General features: G+C 42.1%; 1 protein-coding gene across 7 annotated transcripts in view; it reads left to right on the top strand.

Annotated features, from left to right (window-relative positions):
* Positions 1-18,587, top strand: part of trim36 (tripartite motif containing 36) — a 172,050-nt gene that overhangs the window by 23,287 nt on the left and 130,176 nt on the right. For 3 of the 7 annotated variants that reach the window (XM_070883630.1, XM_070883661.1, XM_070883680.1), the window contains exons 3-6: positions 5,157-5,186; positions 13,739-14,064; positions 16,183-16,329; positions 16,669-16,764. In XM_070883630.1, the coding sequence (XP_070739731.1) occupies positions 5,157-5,186; positions 13,739-14,064; positions 16,183-16,329; positions 16,669-16,764 (599 nt within the window). Of the gene's footprint in view, positions 1-5,156; positions 5,187-13,720; positions 14,065-16,182; positions 16,330-16,668; positions 16,765-18,587 lie in introns of all 7 variants that reach the window. The other 4 variants (XM_070883640.1, XM_070883671.1, XM_070883652.1 and 1 more) reach the window with 2 other exon arrangements.

Here is an 18,587-nt window from a genome sequence, read left to right on the forward strand (position 1 = left end):
CTCTCCTTTTTTAAAAAGTGGTGTTACATTAGCTACCCTACAATCCATAGGAACTGATGCAGAGTCGATAGACTGCTGGAAAATGATCACCAATGCATCCACTATTTCGAGGGCCACTTCCTTAAGTACTCTGGGATGCAGACTATCAGGCCATAGGGATTAATTGGCCTTCAATTCCATCAATTTCCCTAAAACAATTTCCTGACTAATAAGGATTTCCTTCAGTTCCTCCTTCTCACTAGACCCTCGGTCCCTTAGTATTTCCGGAAGGTTATTTGTGTCTTCCCTCGTGAAGACAGAACCAAAGTATTTGGTCAATTAGTCTGCCATTTCTTTATTCCCCATTATAAATTCACCTGACTCTGACTGCAAGGGACCTACATTTGTCTTCACTAATCTTTTTCTCTTCACATATCTATAGAAGCTTTTGCACTCAGTTTTTATGTTCCCAGCAAGCTTCCTCTCATACTCTATTTTCCCCCTCCCAATTAAACCCTTTATCTTCTGCTGAATTCTAAATTTCTCCCAGTCCTCAGGTTTGCTGCTTTTTCTGGCCAATTTATATGTCTCTTCCTTGGATTTAACACTATCCTTAATTTCCCTTGTTTGCCACGGTTGAGCCACCTTCCCCGTTTTATTTTTTACTCCAGACCAGGATGTACAATTGTTGAAGTTCATCCATGTGATCTTTAAATGTTTTCCATTGCCTATCCACTGTCAACCCTTTAAGTATCATTTGCCAGTCTATCCTAGTCAATTCACGTCTCATACCATCGAAGTTACCTTTCTTTAAGTTCAGGACCCTTTTCTCTGAATTAACTGTGTCAGTCTCCATCTTAATGAAGAATTCTACCATATTATGGTCACTCTTCCCCAAGGGGCCTCGCACAACAAGATTGCTAATTAATCCTCTCTCATTACACAACACCCAGTCTAGGATGGCCAGCTCTCTAGTTGGTTCCTCAATATATTGGTCTAGAAATCCATCCCTTATACACTCCAGGAAATCTTCCTCCACTGTATTGCTACCAGTTTGTTTAGCCCAATCTATATGTAGATTAAAGTCACCCATGATAACTGCTGTACCTTTATTGAACACATCTATAATTTCCTGTTTGATGCCATTCCCAACCTCACTACTACTGTTTGGTGGTCTGTACACATCTCCCACTAGCATTTTCTGCCCTTTGGTGTTCCGCAGGTCTACCCATATAGATTGCATGTCATCCAAGCTAATGTCCTTCCTTACTATTGCGTCAATCTCTTTAACCAGCAACGCTACCCCACCTCCTTTTCCTTTCTCTCTACCCTTCCTGATTATTGAATACCCCTGGATGTTGCATTCCCAGTCTTTGTCACCCTGGAGCCATGTCTCCATAATCCCAATTACATCATATCCGTTAACGGCTATCTGCGCAGTTAATTCATCCACCTTATTAAGAATGCTCCTCGCATTGAGACACTGAGCCTTCAGGCTTGTTTTTTTAACACTCTTTGTCCTTTTAGAATTATGTTGTAATGTGGCCCTTTTTGATCTTTGCCTTTGATTTCTCTTCCCTCCACTTTTCCTTATCTCCTTTCTATCTTTTGCTTCTGCCCCCCATTTTACTTCCCTCTGTCTCCCTGCATAGATTCCCATCCCCCTGCCATATTAGTTTAAACCCTCCCCAACAGCACTAGCAAACACTCCCCCTCGGACATCGGTTCCGGTCCTGCCGAGGTGCAGACCGTCCGGTTTGTACTAGTCCCACCTCCCCCAGAACCGGTTCCAATATCCCAGGAATTTGAATCCCTCCCTCTTGCACCATTCCTCAAGCCACGTATTCATTTTAACTATCCTGCTATTTCTACTCTGACTAGCGCGTGACACTGAGATTATTACCTTTGAGGCCCTGCTTTTTAATTTAACTGCTAGCTCCCTAAATTCAGCTTGTAGAACCTAATCCCATTGTTTACCTATCTTTTTGGTACCTATATGCACCACGACAACTGGCTATTCACCCTCCCTCTCCAGAATGCCCTGCAGCCGCTCTGAGACATCCTTGACCCTTGCACTAGGGAGGCAACATACCATCCTGGAGTCTCAATTGCAGCCGCAGAAACGCCTATCTATTCCCCTTACAATAGAATCCCCAACACTATATCTCTTCCACTCTTTTTCTTGCCCTCCTGTGCAGCAGAGCCACCCATGGTGCAATGAACTTGGCTGCTGCTGTCTTCTCCTGATGAGCCATCTCCCCCAACAGTATCCAAGCGGTATATCTGTTTTGGAGGGAGATGACCGCAGGGGTCTCCTGCACTACCTTCCTACTCCTGCTCTGCCTGATGGTCACCCATGACCAACTCATTAAACGTGCTATTCATGACATCCTCAGCATCGCAGATGCTCCAGAGTGAATCTATGTGCAGCTCCAGTGCCTTCATGTGGTCTGACAGGAGCTGCAGCTGGATACACTACCCACACACCAGTCGTCAGGGACACTGGAAGTATCCCTGGTTTCCCACATAGCAAGGAGGAGCATGACATGCGTCTGGGCTCTCCTGCCATGACTTAACCCTTAAATGAACTTAATTTGGCAACAATGCCAAAGGTTTCTTACTGATAAAAAGAAAAAAAGATAAAGAAAAACTACTCACCAATCAATCAGCCAATCACTTACCCTCTTGGAGAGTTATGGAGAAGAAGAGGCACTGTCACTTGATCTGACACTCCCAGGCCCCAACTCAGAAAATGGCACTGCGCATACTTTAGAGGGTAGTATGGAGGTAGGATCTGCATGTGGTGAGTCACTGGGCACGAATCTACTGCAACGAGGCCAGGGTGAAATGGTAGTGTAAGTGCCAGCTCCCTGGAGGGTGAGGTTGCACACGAGTTCTGCTGCACAGGACTCCGATGAGGAATTCGATGGGGCAGCCTTCAGAAGAAGGGTGATGGGCCTGCATACAGAAATTCTTGGTGCGATGGTAGGCCTGCCATACGGGGCTTGGCACACAGCTTGGAGCCTGCGATTTCCAGGATGGAAGTGATGGGAAACTCCATTCGAGCACTTGTGGACACAACCCCCCTCCTCCCCCTGCTCTTCCCAAGCAGCTTTTCTTTGCTGCCTCTGCTCCATCTCCCTGTCATGCTGCAGTGCGAAGGGGACTGCAAGTAGAGCCCCCATGTCTGGGAGCAAGTGATGTAGTCAGAGGCCTGCAAGTAGGAGCCAACGCCTTCCCAATGTCCAGCAGCACTCCCTGCACATTTTACCTACTTTATAAATGTCTTCCAGCAAGTCAATATAAATTCTGCAAGAGCCAGTACAAGAAAAAGAAAATCAACTTACCTGCAAGTTGGTTGTATCCCTTTAAATAGCGCTGGTGGGGAGAGTCCCTCATGTTTAGGAGAGGGTGTTGATTGGAGCTGTGTCGTCCAAAATGGCAGGTCAAAGCTCTGCACACTGACTGACATCATGATCTGCCAACTCTGCATACTTCCGACATACGCACGTCCCGCCCGCGCTATCACTCTCATCGAGATGATGACCAGCACGAGCCATGCCGGAAGTGAGGCGGCCGCCATTTTTTGCTTCAAACCAGCTGGTGCTGAGGTGCTGAATTTCATGGTTATTATATTTAACAATTCTATTCAAATGTGATGACTAGAAAAAAGAATGTTGCACAAATTGAAACCATGTTTTTGAAGCAAGTGCAAAAAGGAACCTCAGAAAGCAAATGTTTAGATTATTTCTATCAGTTGCTGCAAGAATGGGCTCCATTCTACTCCGAGGCACTAGGGTCTTTGATTTGAATCAGCCACATGTTGGGAGAGATCCTTTTGCCTGAAGTCTCTGCCATTGGCTATTGGAGGAAATAACAGCTTTGTTCCAAGCTTTAGTATGAACTGGCTTTGAACCCAAGTCCTGAAAGTGATCTAAACCATGGCACTACCCAGTCTGTGCTCAATTTTTTTTAAAGAATTGCTAGTATTCTATAAATAAACTAAAACAAGAAACTGACACTCAGTTAGTTATACTGTGGTGCAAGAATGCTGGTGTAGTGCTCGAAGGACTGTTATCACAGTATTCTTTACTCAAAGGTTTGTAGATGTACGTACAATGATTTCATCCAATCATTTTTCGAGCTAGGCATTCATCTGTATTGTTTTGAGGTTTTTAGTAGTGCGATAGCTCTTAGAATAATGTACAACCTTCGATTATCTGACAAAGTGCTGTTTCTATATCTGTTCAGGTGGCTCATTTGTTAAATACTCTACCTACTGTGCTGTCCTACCAACCAGCAAGTTTTCAGTTTTGAACTCCAGCCTGTGCTAAGTTAGCTGATCTCAAGTGGGGTGATGTTAGTGATGATAACAATGGCCTCCGTAGTACCCCAAGCTAAGAACAGGAAAAACCACCATTCAGGCTTCCCACTTCTGACCATTCTCTGGTGGTTCTGCTGGGCTGGTGGGTAAGGGCAGGAGAGAGGTTGCTTGTGGTGCTCTCAATGATCAAATCACCAAGCAACATTCACCGTCTAGGCTCACGCATAAAGGATGAGCATTTGGGTGAGACACTGGAAGGTGACTGGAAAATGTGGAACTCATCACCACATATTATAATGCCTTATATAAAGGAGGGTGGAAATTGTGTATAATGACTGTGTCGTTTTTCAAAATTGTTGCAATGAGGTAAACATTAAATAACTTTTTGTATTATCTCTATTAGTTGTTGTTCTGTGATGTGCCAACTCATTTTGAATATTTAGGTAGATGAATATTTTTTCTGACTGCATTTCATGCTTGAATAGTCTTTACTGTGTTTTGTGTACATTAATTGAACAATGTCAAAATAAATTGTTATCATCTATTTAGTAAGTAGATACTACAGGTTAGTGTTTCCAATATATTGGAAGTAAAGGCTGGAAAAGAGGTACTGCAGCTTAAAAGACACTAGTTCTGTTTTGTTAAAGGTCTTCTGATTCAGAAATGTAAAGAACTAACCTGAATCTACACATTAATTTAAAAAAAAATTGTAATCTGGTTTGTGTTGCATTGTCTCTGAGATAATATGTTCATCAGTCAGTGAAGTATAACACTGATATTGTGATTGCAGCATTATAGTGTAATGGTACTGACACCGGAGGATTATTCCTGACTTTCTGTTAATTGATTGCAGCCTCACTGCGAAGGTCATTTGGGAGAAAAGGTAGAATTATTCTGTGTTTATTTAGGTTTAATGACTCTTAGCTGCAGCTCTACTATAATCATTGTTTATTCAGTCTTTGCAAGACAAGATAATATATATATTTAAAATAAGAATCAGTGGTCAAGTTCTAGAGTTAACATAAGGAGGGCATAATCCCATCACTATAGAAATAATTAATTGCCTAAAATTCTGCAATACAGTTTTTAAAATATTCAAATTCATTTTTATACAGTTTCTTCTGGAAGTAATAATAGTATCAAATGAAAATCTCCGCATTATGGGTCTCCATATACATTCGCCTAATGATCAAACAAGCTGTCAGCTTGTGGCATGTATACTACTTGTATAATCATGCATGCAATAGCTGGCTTATTCATTATAACACAAGTGATAAAAGAACCAGACCCTATGTGAACTTCAGCTTAACTTGACCACTGCAGAGTATTGTTTCTGGCACTCAGTTCCCCATTGTTTGGTTCATTAGTTTGTGACAACGACGTGCCTGTCCTATGCCTGCTTGTGTTGTCTGCTGCTTTCTGGATGATGTGCTGCATCTCACTGTGTCTTCTGATTTGGTTGCATTTTATGTGGTTTTGTTGTTTGCTGTGCTTTGTGTTTCTTTCTTACTGCCTGATAATACTGCAATATGCAAATATAGAGTGGGTATAGAAATATACGACAGATTTATGAACATCCCAAGCCTATTTATTCAAAGAAAAGTCAGTGAGTTTTCTTACACTCCACTGGGTCATGGAGTGGAAGGATCCAGTTTTATGGCCATGATTTGCCTATAGAGTCATTTGACGTTCTGAGCCACATCATCTCAAGGAGATAGATGAACATAACTAAGTTTAAAAGCAAAATACTGTGGATATTGGAATCTGAAATAAAACAGAAAATTCTGGTAATCTCAGCGGGTCAGGCAGCATCTGTGGAGAGTAACAGATAAACTAAGTGGTCTTCCCTACAAGCTGCTGGAAGAAATTAATGGGTGAATTGTCCTGAGCCACTTTTCCTGCAGCTGTCAGCAGCTGGTTACACAGTGACATTGGAGGAGGTCTGAGAGCAAGTCCCTGCACAGTCCCTAAAAGGAAATGGTGTAAGCACGCTAAAAAGGAAAAGGGGAAAAGAGATAAAATAGCCAGAAATATGAAATCCAATATTTGAAAAGTACAATCTATTAATTTGCTTTAAAATGCGACTTTTTGCTGAGATGTTGTATGTTTACATTATTTATTACAGTTTCTGTTACTTTACTAATAGACATTCAACTTTTTACATGAAAATATTTTTGATGTAACTTTACTGAGTAAGATTAATAATTGAACACATCCCTGGTGCTAATAGATTATTAACTGAGATCATTTCTCATTGCTTGGAACATTCTTGCTTTATGATTTTTGCATAAACTAACTTGTTTTAAGGATCTAACGTTTGATAAATGTTGAGCATGCAAATACATTTTGTGTTTTTAAAACTTACTTACAGTTTACTGACACCAACATTTATGAATTACTAACAGTGTTACTATCCTATGAATTATTAACAGTACTATTGTCTAAATTACTAACAGCATTACCAACCTGTGAATTACTAATGGTTAGTTAAAATTCTCAGCCATGTCATCTGTTGGAGATGGTTTGAACATAAGCAAAGTGGTTCACCCAAAGTAATTCCTGTGAATTACTAATGCTGTTATTATGCTATGAAATATTAACAACGTTATTATTCGTGTTCAGATTTAAATGTTCTTATTCTTTATCTGCTCATGATTAATTGTTTTGGCCTCACTCTCTTTCTCTGTCTCTCATATTTTCTTCCCTCTTTCTCATTTTCTCTCATGTTCCATCTCTGAATATTAAAAATGGAAACTGCATAGGCTCAGTGTTTCTCTTCCTTCAATTGAGAATGTCGATTCCTGAACACATCACAAGGTGGTAATGTGATAGAGGGGCTCAGATAACATTGAGCGAAGGGTTCAGGTAACATTGCTATACAACCATCATGTAAACCCAATATTAGATTACATATAAGGAATCACTTTAGGTATTACTTTTTAAAAACAATGGAACTAATATTTAGGGGTCGATTTGAACCTTCCCCACCTGGAGGAAACTGGGCGGGCAGAAAATAAAAAAGGAGCAGGTTACTTACCTGCTCAGGTATTGGACCCTTTTCCAATTTTAACCTGCAGTCTTTTGCAGGTGGCTGAGGCGCCCGCCTAAAGGGGGTAAGGGCCTCATGAGTTTATGCAAATCAAGCCCTATGATGTCAATGAGACCTTGATTGCATTTTAACCGGGGACTAAGCAGAAAAGCTCTCGTGGATTTCCTGCCAGGCTGAAGCAGGTCGGCAGGACAAAGAGGGCCTCCAAGTGAGTGTAAAACTTTCCTTTGTGGTGTCAGGAGGGACAGGAGTGCTCCTCCTGGATATCACAAAGAAAGTCGCTGCCTCCCTTGCCACAGATTCTCTCCCCTTTCCTCCTGCGAAACCCTCCCGAAACCCCCTCCACACAACTTTTTTGCAAGCCAGTAGGCAGCCAAAAGCCATCCATCTTTCGCTGCTGACAGCTGCTCCACATCCCTGTCCCACCCATTAATGGCAGGAAATGGACCGGCGACATTTAAACGAAGTCTGGGAGCTAACATACCCCGAGCCTGAAACAGGTGGGCTAGCGAGTGTGTTTCTCGCCCCGCCCCACCCCCACACACACCTGAAACCCACGGTTAAAATCATCCCCTTGATGTTAATTTGGTTGTTTTTATTCAATTTTGGATCATTCTTAGTGCAAGCAGCAATTGTCAATGCATTTCATGTTGTGGGTGATGTTCACAATGAAGGATTAACCATTGTTCTAGGTGTGCTTATGAGTTATTTGCTGTGGATTCTCAGTATGGCAAGAATATATGGAATTACATTATATCTACTCACGTTTAAAAAAAAAAAATACCTCCACTCTCCAAAGGCTTCATGCCGTTTCCACCACCCAGTTACTTGCCTGCACTAGAAAAGTGTCAACATGCTGCAAATCGTTTGGGGAGTTAAGCCTCTGGCTGCATCGCCTGCTGTTTTAAGTTGCATGAGGCTTTTGTTTCAAACTAGCATAATTATTCACATTAATACAATTACTTTTCAAATGAGATAAAAGCCTGCTTGCTGAGGAGTTATCAAGGGATGTGATAAGCACTGCTCAATTCAGAGTTGGAATTAAATGTCATATGTCGAATTATATTGGTAAACAGTGGCTAAAACTGAATTAATACAAGAAAGTTCAGCTAGTCTATGATTAGTTTTACTAATTCAGTGGGGTTTATTTTGAATAGTTTATAATGATCTGCTAAAGTGGATTCATTGTTTTTTGAGGTGTGGGGAGCGGGTGGTTGGGTGGATGGGGAGAGAAGAGTTGTATCAAATCTGCTAATGTAAGGTGAGGTAAGTATTCAGTAGCAGTCATGTTTAAAATTAAGGTGAGCAGCTGTTAAGCTCATAGTCAGTGATCTTTAACAATTTCAAGCATGTCTAATTCTTACTCACCAGTGAATGCAAATGTTTCCTTTGCCTGAGGAACTGTAACTGACATTAATAAAACCAACATATTTGCAGCAAAATACTTTCTAGTGCCTTTTTAGATTCTTGGGAATCAAATGGCCTTAATATATTTTTTCATGAAATAAAATGGATTAAAATTAGAATGCCAACTTGTGAGTACAGGCCAGTCTGAGGTACTTGAAACAGTTGATCCTTTAACAGAAGCACTTTAAATTTATGATTTATGACACCTGATGAATCATGACAAATACGGCTAGGGTGATCTCCTGGACTAATTTCGATCACCTGGATGGGTCTGAGAGGAATTTTCCCAGATTATTTTCCCCAATTGGCCTGCATTTTTATTTGGTTTTTTGCCTCTCTCAGGAGATCACATGGCTCCGGTTGGGGTGGAGGTAGAATGTTGTGGTGTAAGGGATGTCGCATTTGTGTGGAGCAGACTGGTTGGGCTGGATGCTCTTTGCCTTTCCACCAATGTTCATTGTTCATAGGTTTATATGTAACCTTCAGGGCTGCTGACCGAGGGCCGGGTGGCTCTTTGTCGGCTGGTGCGGACACAATGGGCCAAAATGGCCTCCTTCTGCACTGTAGTTTTTTAAATGTAACAAAATTAATGCAACTCCATCTAAGTTGCTGAGCTCCATGTCCTTCACCCTTTGTCCACTGACAGTATATCTCATGGTACATATTAAGGCAGCTGAATAGCAAAGATAGAAAAGTTACAGATTCAAATAGAGTAGAACATGGTTGTGTGCAGAATTTAACTCTCTTCTGTCCCTACCACCTGCCAGCCCAGTGTAAAGAACTCCAAAAGTAGTGTTAATTAAATATACTGACATCCCTTAACTTCAAAGTATAATAATTTAATAATAACATTATAGTCAGCACTCCTTAACCTCAGAAAAATCTGATCTCAGAAGCATCCAAATTTTAGATATTTTCAGATATAATTTTGTGATTTTTTAAATTTAAAATTATCTAACAATTAGAGCCATACCTACATTACAGCAGAGACTACATCTCAAAAGTACTTAATTAACTGTAAAAGTACTTTGGGATGTCCTGAGGTTGTGAACGGTGCTATATAAATGCAAGTTCTTTTTATCTAATTCCTTGGTTTTGAAGGTGCAATAATGCATGTAAGAAAAAGAGAAATCTAAGTATTATAGGATGTTTAGAATCTCATTACCCAAGCTCCCCTCCTCCACCAGCTCAGCGAGATGCATCAACCAGTGTAATACAGAACCATACAGACCCAGAACACCTGAGCTTCAACCAGCTAGCTTAATCAGTTGAGTTGGCTGTTTTTAGCCATTTGATGTCATTATTCCATGAGCTGGGGTGGGGAATATCGGCCAGGCTTCCTGCTCCTACTTTCCTATCTAGTAACTCTTCCTGGAAGTGCTTGTGTGTAGATGCCAAGTGAGGATAGGATAGAGGTACAGAGGGATCTGGGGATCCTTGTACATGAAACACAAATAGTTAGCATGCAGGTACAGCAAGTAATTAGGAAGGCAAATGGAATGTTGGCCTTTATTGCAAGGGGGACAGAGTATAAAAATAGGGAAGTCCTGCTCCAACTGTATAGAGTATTGTTGAGACCACACCCTCGAGTACTATTTGCAGTTTTGGTCTTATTTAAGGAGGGATATACTCCCATTGGAGGCAGTTCAGAGAAAGTTCACAAGGCTGATTCCTGAGATGAAGGGGTTGTCTTATGAAGAAAGGTTGAGCAGGTTGGGCCCATATTCATTGGAGTTCAGAAGAATGAGAGGTGATCGTATTGAAACGTATAAGATACTGAGGGGGCTTGACAGGGTAGATGCAGAGAGGATGTTTCCCCTCATGGGAGACTCTAGAAGCAGGGGGCATAGTTTCAGAATAAGGGGTCATCCATTTAAAACTGAACTGAAGAAGAATTTCTTCTCTCAGAGGGTCGTGAATCTTTAGAATTCTCTTCCCCAGAGAACTGTGGAGGCTGGGTCATTGAATATATTTAAGGTGGAGATGGACAGATTTTTGAATGATAAGTGAGTCAAGGGTTATGGGGAGCAGGCAGGGAAGTGGAGCTGAGGCCAAGATCAGATCAGCCATGATCTTATTGAATGGCAGAGCAGGCTCGAGGAGCCAAGTGGCCTCCACCTGCTCCTATTTCTTATGTTCTTATGTCCTTCATATGATGAATAGTTGATTGTCCTACCAACGACCATTGAGATAAATTTAATGATTTAACACTCTTGCCACAGAGATTCATGCAACAAGACTGTATATCAGGAATTTGGGCCGGATGCCTGATTCATGGCATGCAGGATTTTCTATCCATTCAGGCCAGATCCAAATTCCTGATATGCACTCATGTCACACAGAACCTCACTGTCTCGGGTCACAGATGGAAAGTGGCCATTTGGGAGAGGACCAGAATGCTGAAACTTATGGAACTATGCACTGTCTTCAGGATTGGTAAGGGGAGAGCAGTATCGGTGGTGTGCTGAGAACTGGAGGAACAGATCAAAATGACCTTGTTTGTTCTGGAGATGTTTTCACTTTTACTAAGCAAGTCCTTTATATTATAAGGGGCCGAAATTGTCCCTTCCGATAAGGCCTCTGGCTGCCTGAAAGGGGCGGCCACAGGGCGGCGTGAAATGGCCACTGAGTCTCCATGGAGGGGCCGCCATTTTGGAAATTGCCCTTCCTCAGTTTTGGAGCGGTGTCCAGGACCGCTCCGCCCATTTTCCCACCGTGGCGTGCACGCGCCAACCCCTCATCGACTGGCGGGGAGCCCTTCATGAAATTGCCCCTTGAGAAATGGCCCCTCTCCCGGAATTGCCCAGTGGGAGTGGCCTCGCTGCTGGTCGGTGCCCTTGACAACTTTTTCTGTCGGTACACTCTCTGTGGCGTGGTGGCGTGACTGCCCTTAAAGGGGAGGGTGCACTGCCGCAGCCACCATGCCATTTTTTTTGTTGGCCGACTGCCAGGTCAGGCCGACAATTATGGCCATAGGTTTGGCCAGGCCGCCAACAGTCAGCCTGGCAAACCGCTCTTGGGTGCCAGGCTGTTGGCCCGACCAAAACTCTCCCTGGTAGCCCAGTGTTTGCCACTAAAGTAGTTGCAGAGTTCGCTGCGGCCTTCCCCTTTAACTGACGGGGGGAGACGTTGTGACGCACTAGGGTGATGACTGACAGCGCTGACTACTCCGCCCAGCCCTCACTTCAGCCCCGCTAGTGACGGCCACTCTGCCTCACCCCCCCTAATGAGGCCATTTCCACCCCACTCCAAAAAAAATCCTGAAGTGCTGAATTTCGACAGTTAGGCCGACCCATGCATTGGGTCACCAGAACACATCGAAAACTGTAGGTGCGCTTCATTTTGGACGGTGGGCAATTTTGGCCCCGAAATCTTTACTAGTATTACACTCGAAGATGTCTTCTTGTCAGAACAAGAGAACACTTTGACGAAGTTACCTGCCTGGACAAAAGGGGTCAGTGGATAGTATTGCCTTTGAAATGTTGGAAAAATCAGTGAATGTGTGAAACTCTGCCTGAAACTCCAGGTTACAAAGCACTTCTCGGATAATACTCTAGGATAGGTTACTTTAATGATGGTCCAAGGCTAGATGTGCCAAGCTAGATTTAGAATTGTAGTGTATTGCACTACCAGGTGGTCTAATTTAATGTTTTCTAAATAAACGGGAGCTTGATTAAATTCAGTGAATTAATGTCATTAAAACCATCTCTTCCTGTCAGCTTGTACCGTTGCAATTAAGTGCCTAACTTTACAGTATTGTAAAACACCTCTTGCATGGAGTTGCAATGCAAGATTCAGCACCCATAAGAGTAGTGGCAATAGAAGACATGAACACTAACTGTAAAATGTAGATGAGAAAGTTTCAAAAATTAAAATCACTCACAAGCAATCTTTATTTTCTTTGTAATGGAAGATAGACCCATGAGTTCCTTTTTTAATTTACATCACTTAACTATCTGGCACTGCCCAAGATCTGCTGTACCTTATGATGCCCAATTATTTTCTGGTTGAACAGAAGTTGTATTAGTATTAGACATGGAATAACGTTGCATGATAAATAGGTTTGGCAATAGATTCAGTGCAAGGAGCTGGTCTATAGAAACTGTTTCCATAACATGTTACAAGCTCAATGGTGCAATTTTAAAGAGGGCGCAAGAACAAAAAGACCAAAGGGTGTTGGTGCACAAATCTTTGATGGTGGCAAGACAGGTTAACAAAGCAATTAATAAAGCATGTGGGATCCTGGGTTTTATAAATAGAAACACAGAGTATAAAAGAAAGGAAGTTATGCTAAACCTGTATAAACTAGCTCGGCCCCAGCTGGAGTATTGTGGCTAATTCTGGGCACCACACTTTAGGAAGGACAGGAAGGCTTTGGAGAGGGTACAGAAGTGATTTATGAGAATGGTTCCAGGGATGAGGGATTACAGTTATGTGGATAGACTGGAGAAGCTGGGGTTGTTCTTCCTAGAATAGAGAAGGCTAAGAGACAATTTGATAGAGGTGTTTAAAATAATGAACAGCTTAAATAGAGTAAATACAGAGACACTGTTTCCAGTGGCAAAAGGGTCGATAACCAGAGGGCACAGATTTAAGGTGATTGGTAAAAGAACCAGAGGCGATATGAGGAAAATATTTTCTGCAACGAATGGTTAGGGTTTGGAATGCACTGCCTGATGGGCTGGCAGATACAGATTCAATAGTAGCCTTCAAATACTTGAAGGATAAAAACTTGCAGGGATATGGGGAAAGCGCAAGAGAATGTGGCTAACTAGATTGCTCTTTAAAAACAGCTGGCCCAGACTCAGTGGGCTGAGTGGGCTCCTGTGTTGTATTATTCTGATTCTAATAATCTATATAATTTTACTACTCTGTCAATTTTCTTTCTTTTCCACTTTCCCTTGTCTATCCTTTCTCTGTACCTTCCCTTTATTCTTTCATGTATTGGTTGACTAAAAAAGGATCTGCTGCCCATCCAGGCTGGAAACGAACCATCCACAGTCAAGGGGTCACCACCTTCCCTTGTCCTAGCTGCAAACGTGACATAGATCTTGGAGAACGTGGCATTAGTGGTCTGTTCCGAAACTTCACCTTGGAAACGATTGTAGAAAGATACCGACAAGCTGCTAGAGCAGCTGTGGCAATCATGTGCAATCTCTGCAAGCCCCCACCCCAGGAGGCAACAAAGAGCTGCATGGACTGCAAGGCGAGCTACTGCAATGAGTGCTTCAAACTTCATCACCCCTGGGGGACTCCAAAGGCCCAGCATGAGTACGTAGGACCAACCACTAACTTCCGACCAAAGGTACAGAGCTTCTCTTATTGCCATTTTTATAAAACTTATTCCAGATAGGCATTTCCAGAAATGCATTTATTTCATCAGACTTTTTATTTCAAGGGGCGATATCTTAATAAAATAAGTGTGCAGGACATTTCCCATTTCTTTGCGAAGATATGATGTGAAGAGGTAAATATATAGTCCCATCACTCATCCCTCTCCTCAACCACACACACACACACACACACACACACATGACCAAAGACTTTTTCCTGAAGACAGTGCTTTATTAATAATTAATTTGCTGAGAACCCAATAGCACAGAGAGTCAGCAAAACCAAAGGATGGCATTAAATTAGTAGTACTGCAGTATCTGGCATGTCTAATATATAAATCATTTAGCTTTGAGTCAAAATATACCTATGCTAACCATACACATCTAAATGATGTAGATCTAGTCACAGTATGTTATAAATATTTTGTATTTATTAATTACAAATGGAAATATATTTTGCTAGTTAAGCTGAAGAGAGGAGCCATTTGAGTAGATTGCACAGCTGAATTCATTTTCTTGCTTATTCATTCTGACTCAAATGTACAGATCAACCTTAAGGTTAGCATTTCCCTTGAGGGCAGTAATTTGATGCAATAGATCAAAGTAACCTAAATACTTAGAGGAAATTAACTTCAAATACACAAGTGTTTATTTTATGTTGCTACATTTCTATCACCAAGTTTTGTTAAACTAGCTACCTTAACTCCCTAAATTTGAAAGTCCTGATTTGACAGTCCAATCATTAATTTTTCACAATCATGGTTAGGTTGCGTGATTCACAATATTTAGTCTCCAGTTTTTTTCCTTAAAAGGATGTGATCTTTAATTAGAGTGACAGAGCCTCAATCTGTCAATCTTACAAATATAACACAAGTTATGGCACGATTATCATGTGCAGCTGTTATACTCGTGTGTATAACAGCTGCACATCATTCCCTTAAGGTTCTAAGCATCTCTCGAGGAAAAGCTGAAAATATGATAGAAATTTAAAAAAAAGAAATGCACCAATTGAAAATATCCGATATATCCAAAACTGAGTATTCCGCAGGGGCAAGTGCCAAGGAAATTGACCCTCAAATGTCAACCCAAAACCCTAAGCTGGTCAAGAACAACTCTAAAAATGACGTGCATTGAGAAAGTCTTGTGATACAAGCTGCATATCCAATCATCGGGGGCTTTTGAACTAAAGGTCCAGTGCCAGTAACTGTCTGACAGAGAGGGCGGGGAAAATAAAGTAAATGAAGCAAGAGAGGGGGAAATAGGCAATGAGAGACAAGGAGAAGAAATGACGAAGTGCAAAGGAGAGAATCATTTCAATAATTTGGGTGAGCTGTCGCTTCTCCAGAGGCAACACGCCCATTCCAAGAGGATGAATTTTGGGTTGCTTGCCTCGCCAGCAGCACCCCTCAGGTTAGTCCTGGGAAGGGAGAGGTGTAGGATAATGGGAGGGAGGGAATCGCAGGCCGATAGTGGCCCTCTGTGGAGCCGGGAAGCACACACCTGCTCCTTCTGGCTCTACATTAAACATTTAAAAAAATGTACTTAGCTGTAGTGACTGCAGAAGATTCCTCAGTGGAGCAGGCCTGGGGCAGTGGCTAATTCAGCAGAGGGATCCTCCAGCAGGTACTAGGCCGTTCATAAGGAACTTAGTGCCCGTTTTAGTTGGCTGCAATGGATGCCTGAAAAATCAGTTGACCAATATGGGATCAGACGCCTTGCCGGCGCTCTTGGGTGTGGGACATTGCCCTGAAATGGAACACTTGGCCTGAAAAATAGGCGCAACAAGGACCAATTTCTGCCCCTGTGTATTTCATTTGGGAAGCCAATTACACTGGACAATGGTGGAGGGCAAGAAATGCCATTGACAAACTGAATAAGATTGATACTGCACTTTAAAAAGTTCCCAATTATAGAGGTTATTTCACTCTTTTGTAAGTATGGTAAGAATACAGAAATTTTAAAATTTATGCAGGTATTGATTGTGACTGGATTATGCAGTATGAATTGTACTACTCATTTTCAAATGACAATATTTTAATGTCTTGTTTTTTGACTCCTTATTTCCACTACCCCGACCCAACTGCCATCAGATTCTGATGTGTCCTGAGCATGAAATGGAAAAAGTTACCATGTACTGCGAGGTATGCAGAAGGCCCGTGTGCCACCTCTGTAAGCTCGGTGGGTCACACGCCAATCACAAAGTAACCTCGATGAGCAGTGCCTACAAAGTCCTTAAGGTAGGTTATGTTGATAGTGACTGCTTACATTTTCCAGAAGTGCTTATTATGTTCTCAAATATGAAAACTTAAAAATACTCCAATATCCCCCCCCTTCTTCTTGTACACAATTGGATCTTAAATGCTTAATGACTTTAATGTATCAGTGACTTTCCTGTTTCCTGGCCTCACCATTTATCTATTTAATCTTTTATATATATTTGGTTTCTTTAAGTCTCATAATTGTTGGTTGCTTTCCGTATGTGTAAAGTGAGATTTGAGGACATGTTGACAGCTGGTGCCGTTTGAATGGTGTTCTCTGGTTTCACCCTGAGACACACTTTGTTGTTATGCCAACAGGAGAAGCTGTCTAAGAGTATCGGTTACCTCATCAGCAAAGAGGACCAAGTGAAAACTCAGATCTTCCAACTGGAACACATGATTGAGGAGACAGAGGTGGGAATCGGCTGGAATGACAGTTACATACAGTCTATTGTTAAGTTAGGCTACAATGTGGTGTAATTTAAGAACAAAAAGGATATTTTGTTCTGGGGGTTTATGCTAGTGAGAAAGTAGATGTGACCAAAAGATATAACAGATTTTTCTCCTGTCAGGACATATTATACATGTTTTTGCTCACAGCCCAAATGGTGCGAGGACAGAAAGGGAAAAAAAAAGCCAAAAAATGCTTAAGAGCCGCTTGCAGTTTTCTTGTGTGGCTCGTACTCATAGTGCTGTGCCCCAGCATGATTAAACCTAGGGGAAGAGCGAAGAAAATTGGAGTGAAGATTGGGGACCGTGCTGAGCAATTGTATCATAATCTCAATACTAATAACAAAGAAGATGAACAACAACAACTTGTATTTATATAGGAAGGTCCACTTTTTCTTGATCCTTTAGAATCTCGAGTTGATAGCTCTTTATTTTTCATTCCCTTGGTTATCCATCTGCAACCAACATGGGTAAGCTTAAAGGGAGAGGGAATAAAATTGGAGGGGGGAAACAGACAAGTATATTTTCCATTCATTTTTGTTATCAGCAAACTAGATACTTAGCAAATTCTTTATTAAACCATAAATGCCATATTTGTCCTACTTGCAATCTGTACTGACTCTCGTACAGTATAGTCTTAACAAATCAAGTCCAAAGGGATCAGCGCAATGCTTTAATATATTACGACTCCAGTCTAACAAGATTTCTGCTCCAGGACCAAACTTGCTTTCCTGAATTCTCCAGTGCAAGTGCCCACTTTCTGGTCGAAGGCTGCTATACATGCTCTGTGATCCTAAACCAGACTCAATTCCACTTAGTAGTGTCCCACAGTACTCTCTCCAGACCTGGTTGCACAGTATCCCACAGTACTCTCTCCAGACCTGGTTGCACAGTGTCCCACAGTACTCTCTCCAATTGCAGTTCCTGACGCAGAATACGTGGGCTAAAACCAAAAGTCAAGAATACCAACATGGTTATTCCTCTGCTGCTGGATCCATCTGGTTGAAAGTCTGTTGTCAGCATTGCTCCCTCATTGATGGGTAAATTCTAAATGTGCCATTGAGAAGCAATGCTGAGAACAGGCATTTCCTACTCTGTTGGAGGTGCCAAAATTCAAATAATTCAAATTTATGGTTGACACCCAATCTCGGGATAACCACAAAATTAAATAGAAATTACAACACGGAATCAGACCATTTGGCCCAACCAGACAATGTTGGTGTTTATCCGCCACATGAGCAGTAGTCCCTTGTTCCTGCTCTGTTCCCAGTTCCTTTTATTTCCTTCTCCTTCAATCACATATCTAACCCTTTCTTAAATGTAGACATGGGAGTTGATTTTTACTCTTGGGAGGCAAGGCAGCCTTGGGAGGCAAGGCAGACTCGTCTGGTAAGGTAGCCGGGAGGCTTGGCTGATTTTAACAGCCAGGCCTCATTAGCTTGTTGCTGCCGACTTCCCAACCAAAATGGGCTGGAGGTCGGCGGGAAGCGGCTGCCCGGCAATTAAAATCGGGCGGCATAGAGGCCGCCACCGGATATCCAGGGGAACGGTCCACGGCATAAGGCAAATGCATTGGAGGGCTTCAGGCGGGGAATTGTGGTTGTTCGTGGGGGGAGTTCTTAAGAGGCCTAAGGAAACCTGTAATAAATTTAAACAATTTACACTTCCCTCTTGTGGGCCTGGATCCAGATCCCAACATCGTTGGCCTGGAGGAGAAGCCACCACTGCTCTGCTCTCACGAATAAATAGTAGTTGGGCCTGATGATGTAATCAGAACCCGACCTGCC

The sequence above is a fragment of the Pristiophorus japonicus genome, chromosome 1, assembly GCF_044704955.1.
Source record: "Pristiophorus japonicus isolate sPriJap1 chromosome 1, sPriJap1.hap1, whole genome shotgun sequence".
NCBI classification, from domain to species: domain Eukaryota; kingdom Metazoa; phylum Chordata; class Chondrichthyes; family Pristiophoridae; genus Pristiophorus; species Pristiophorus japonicus.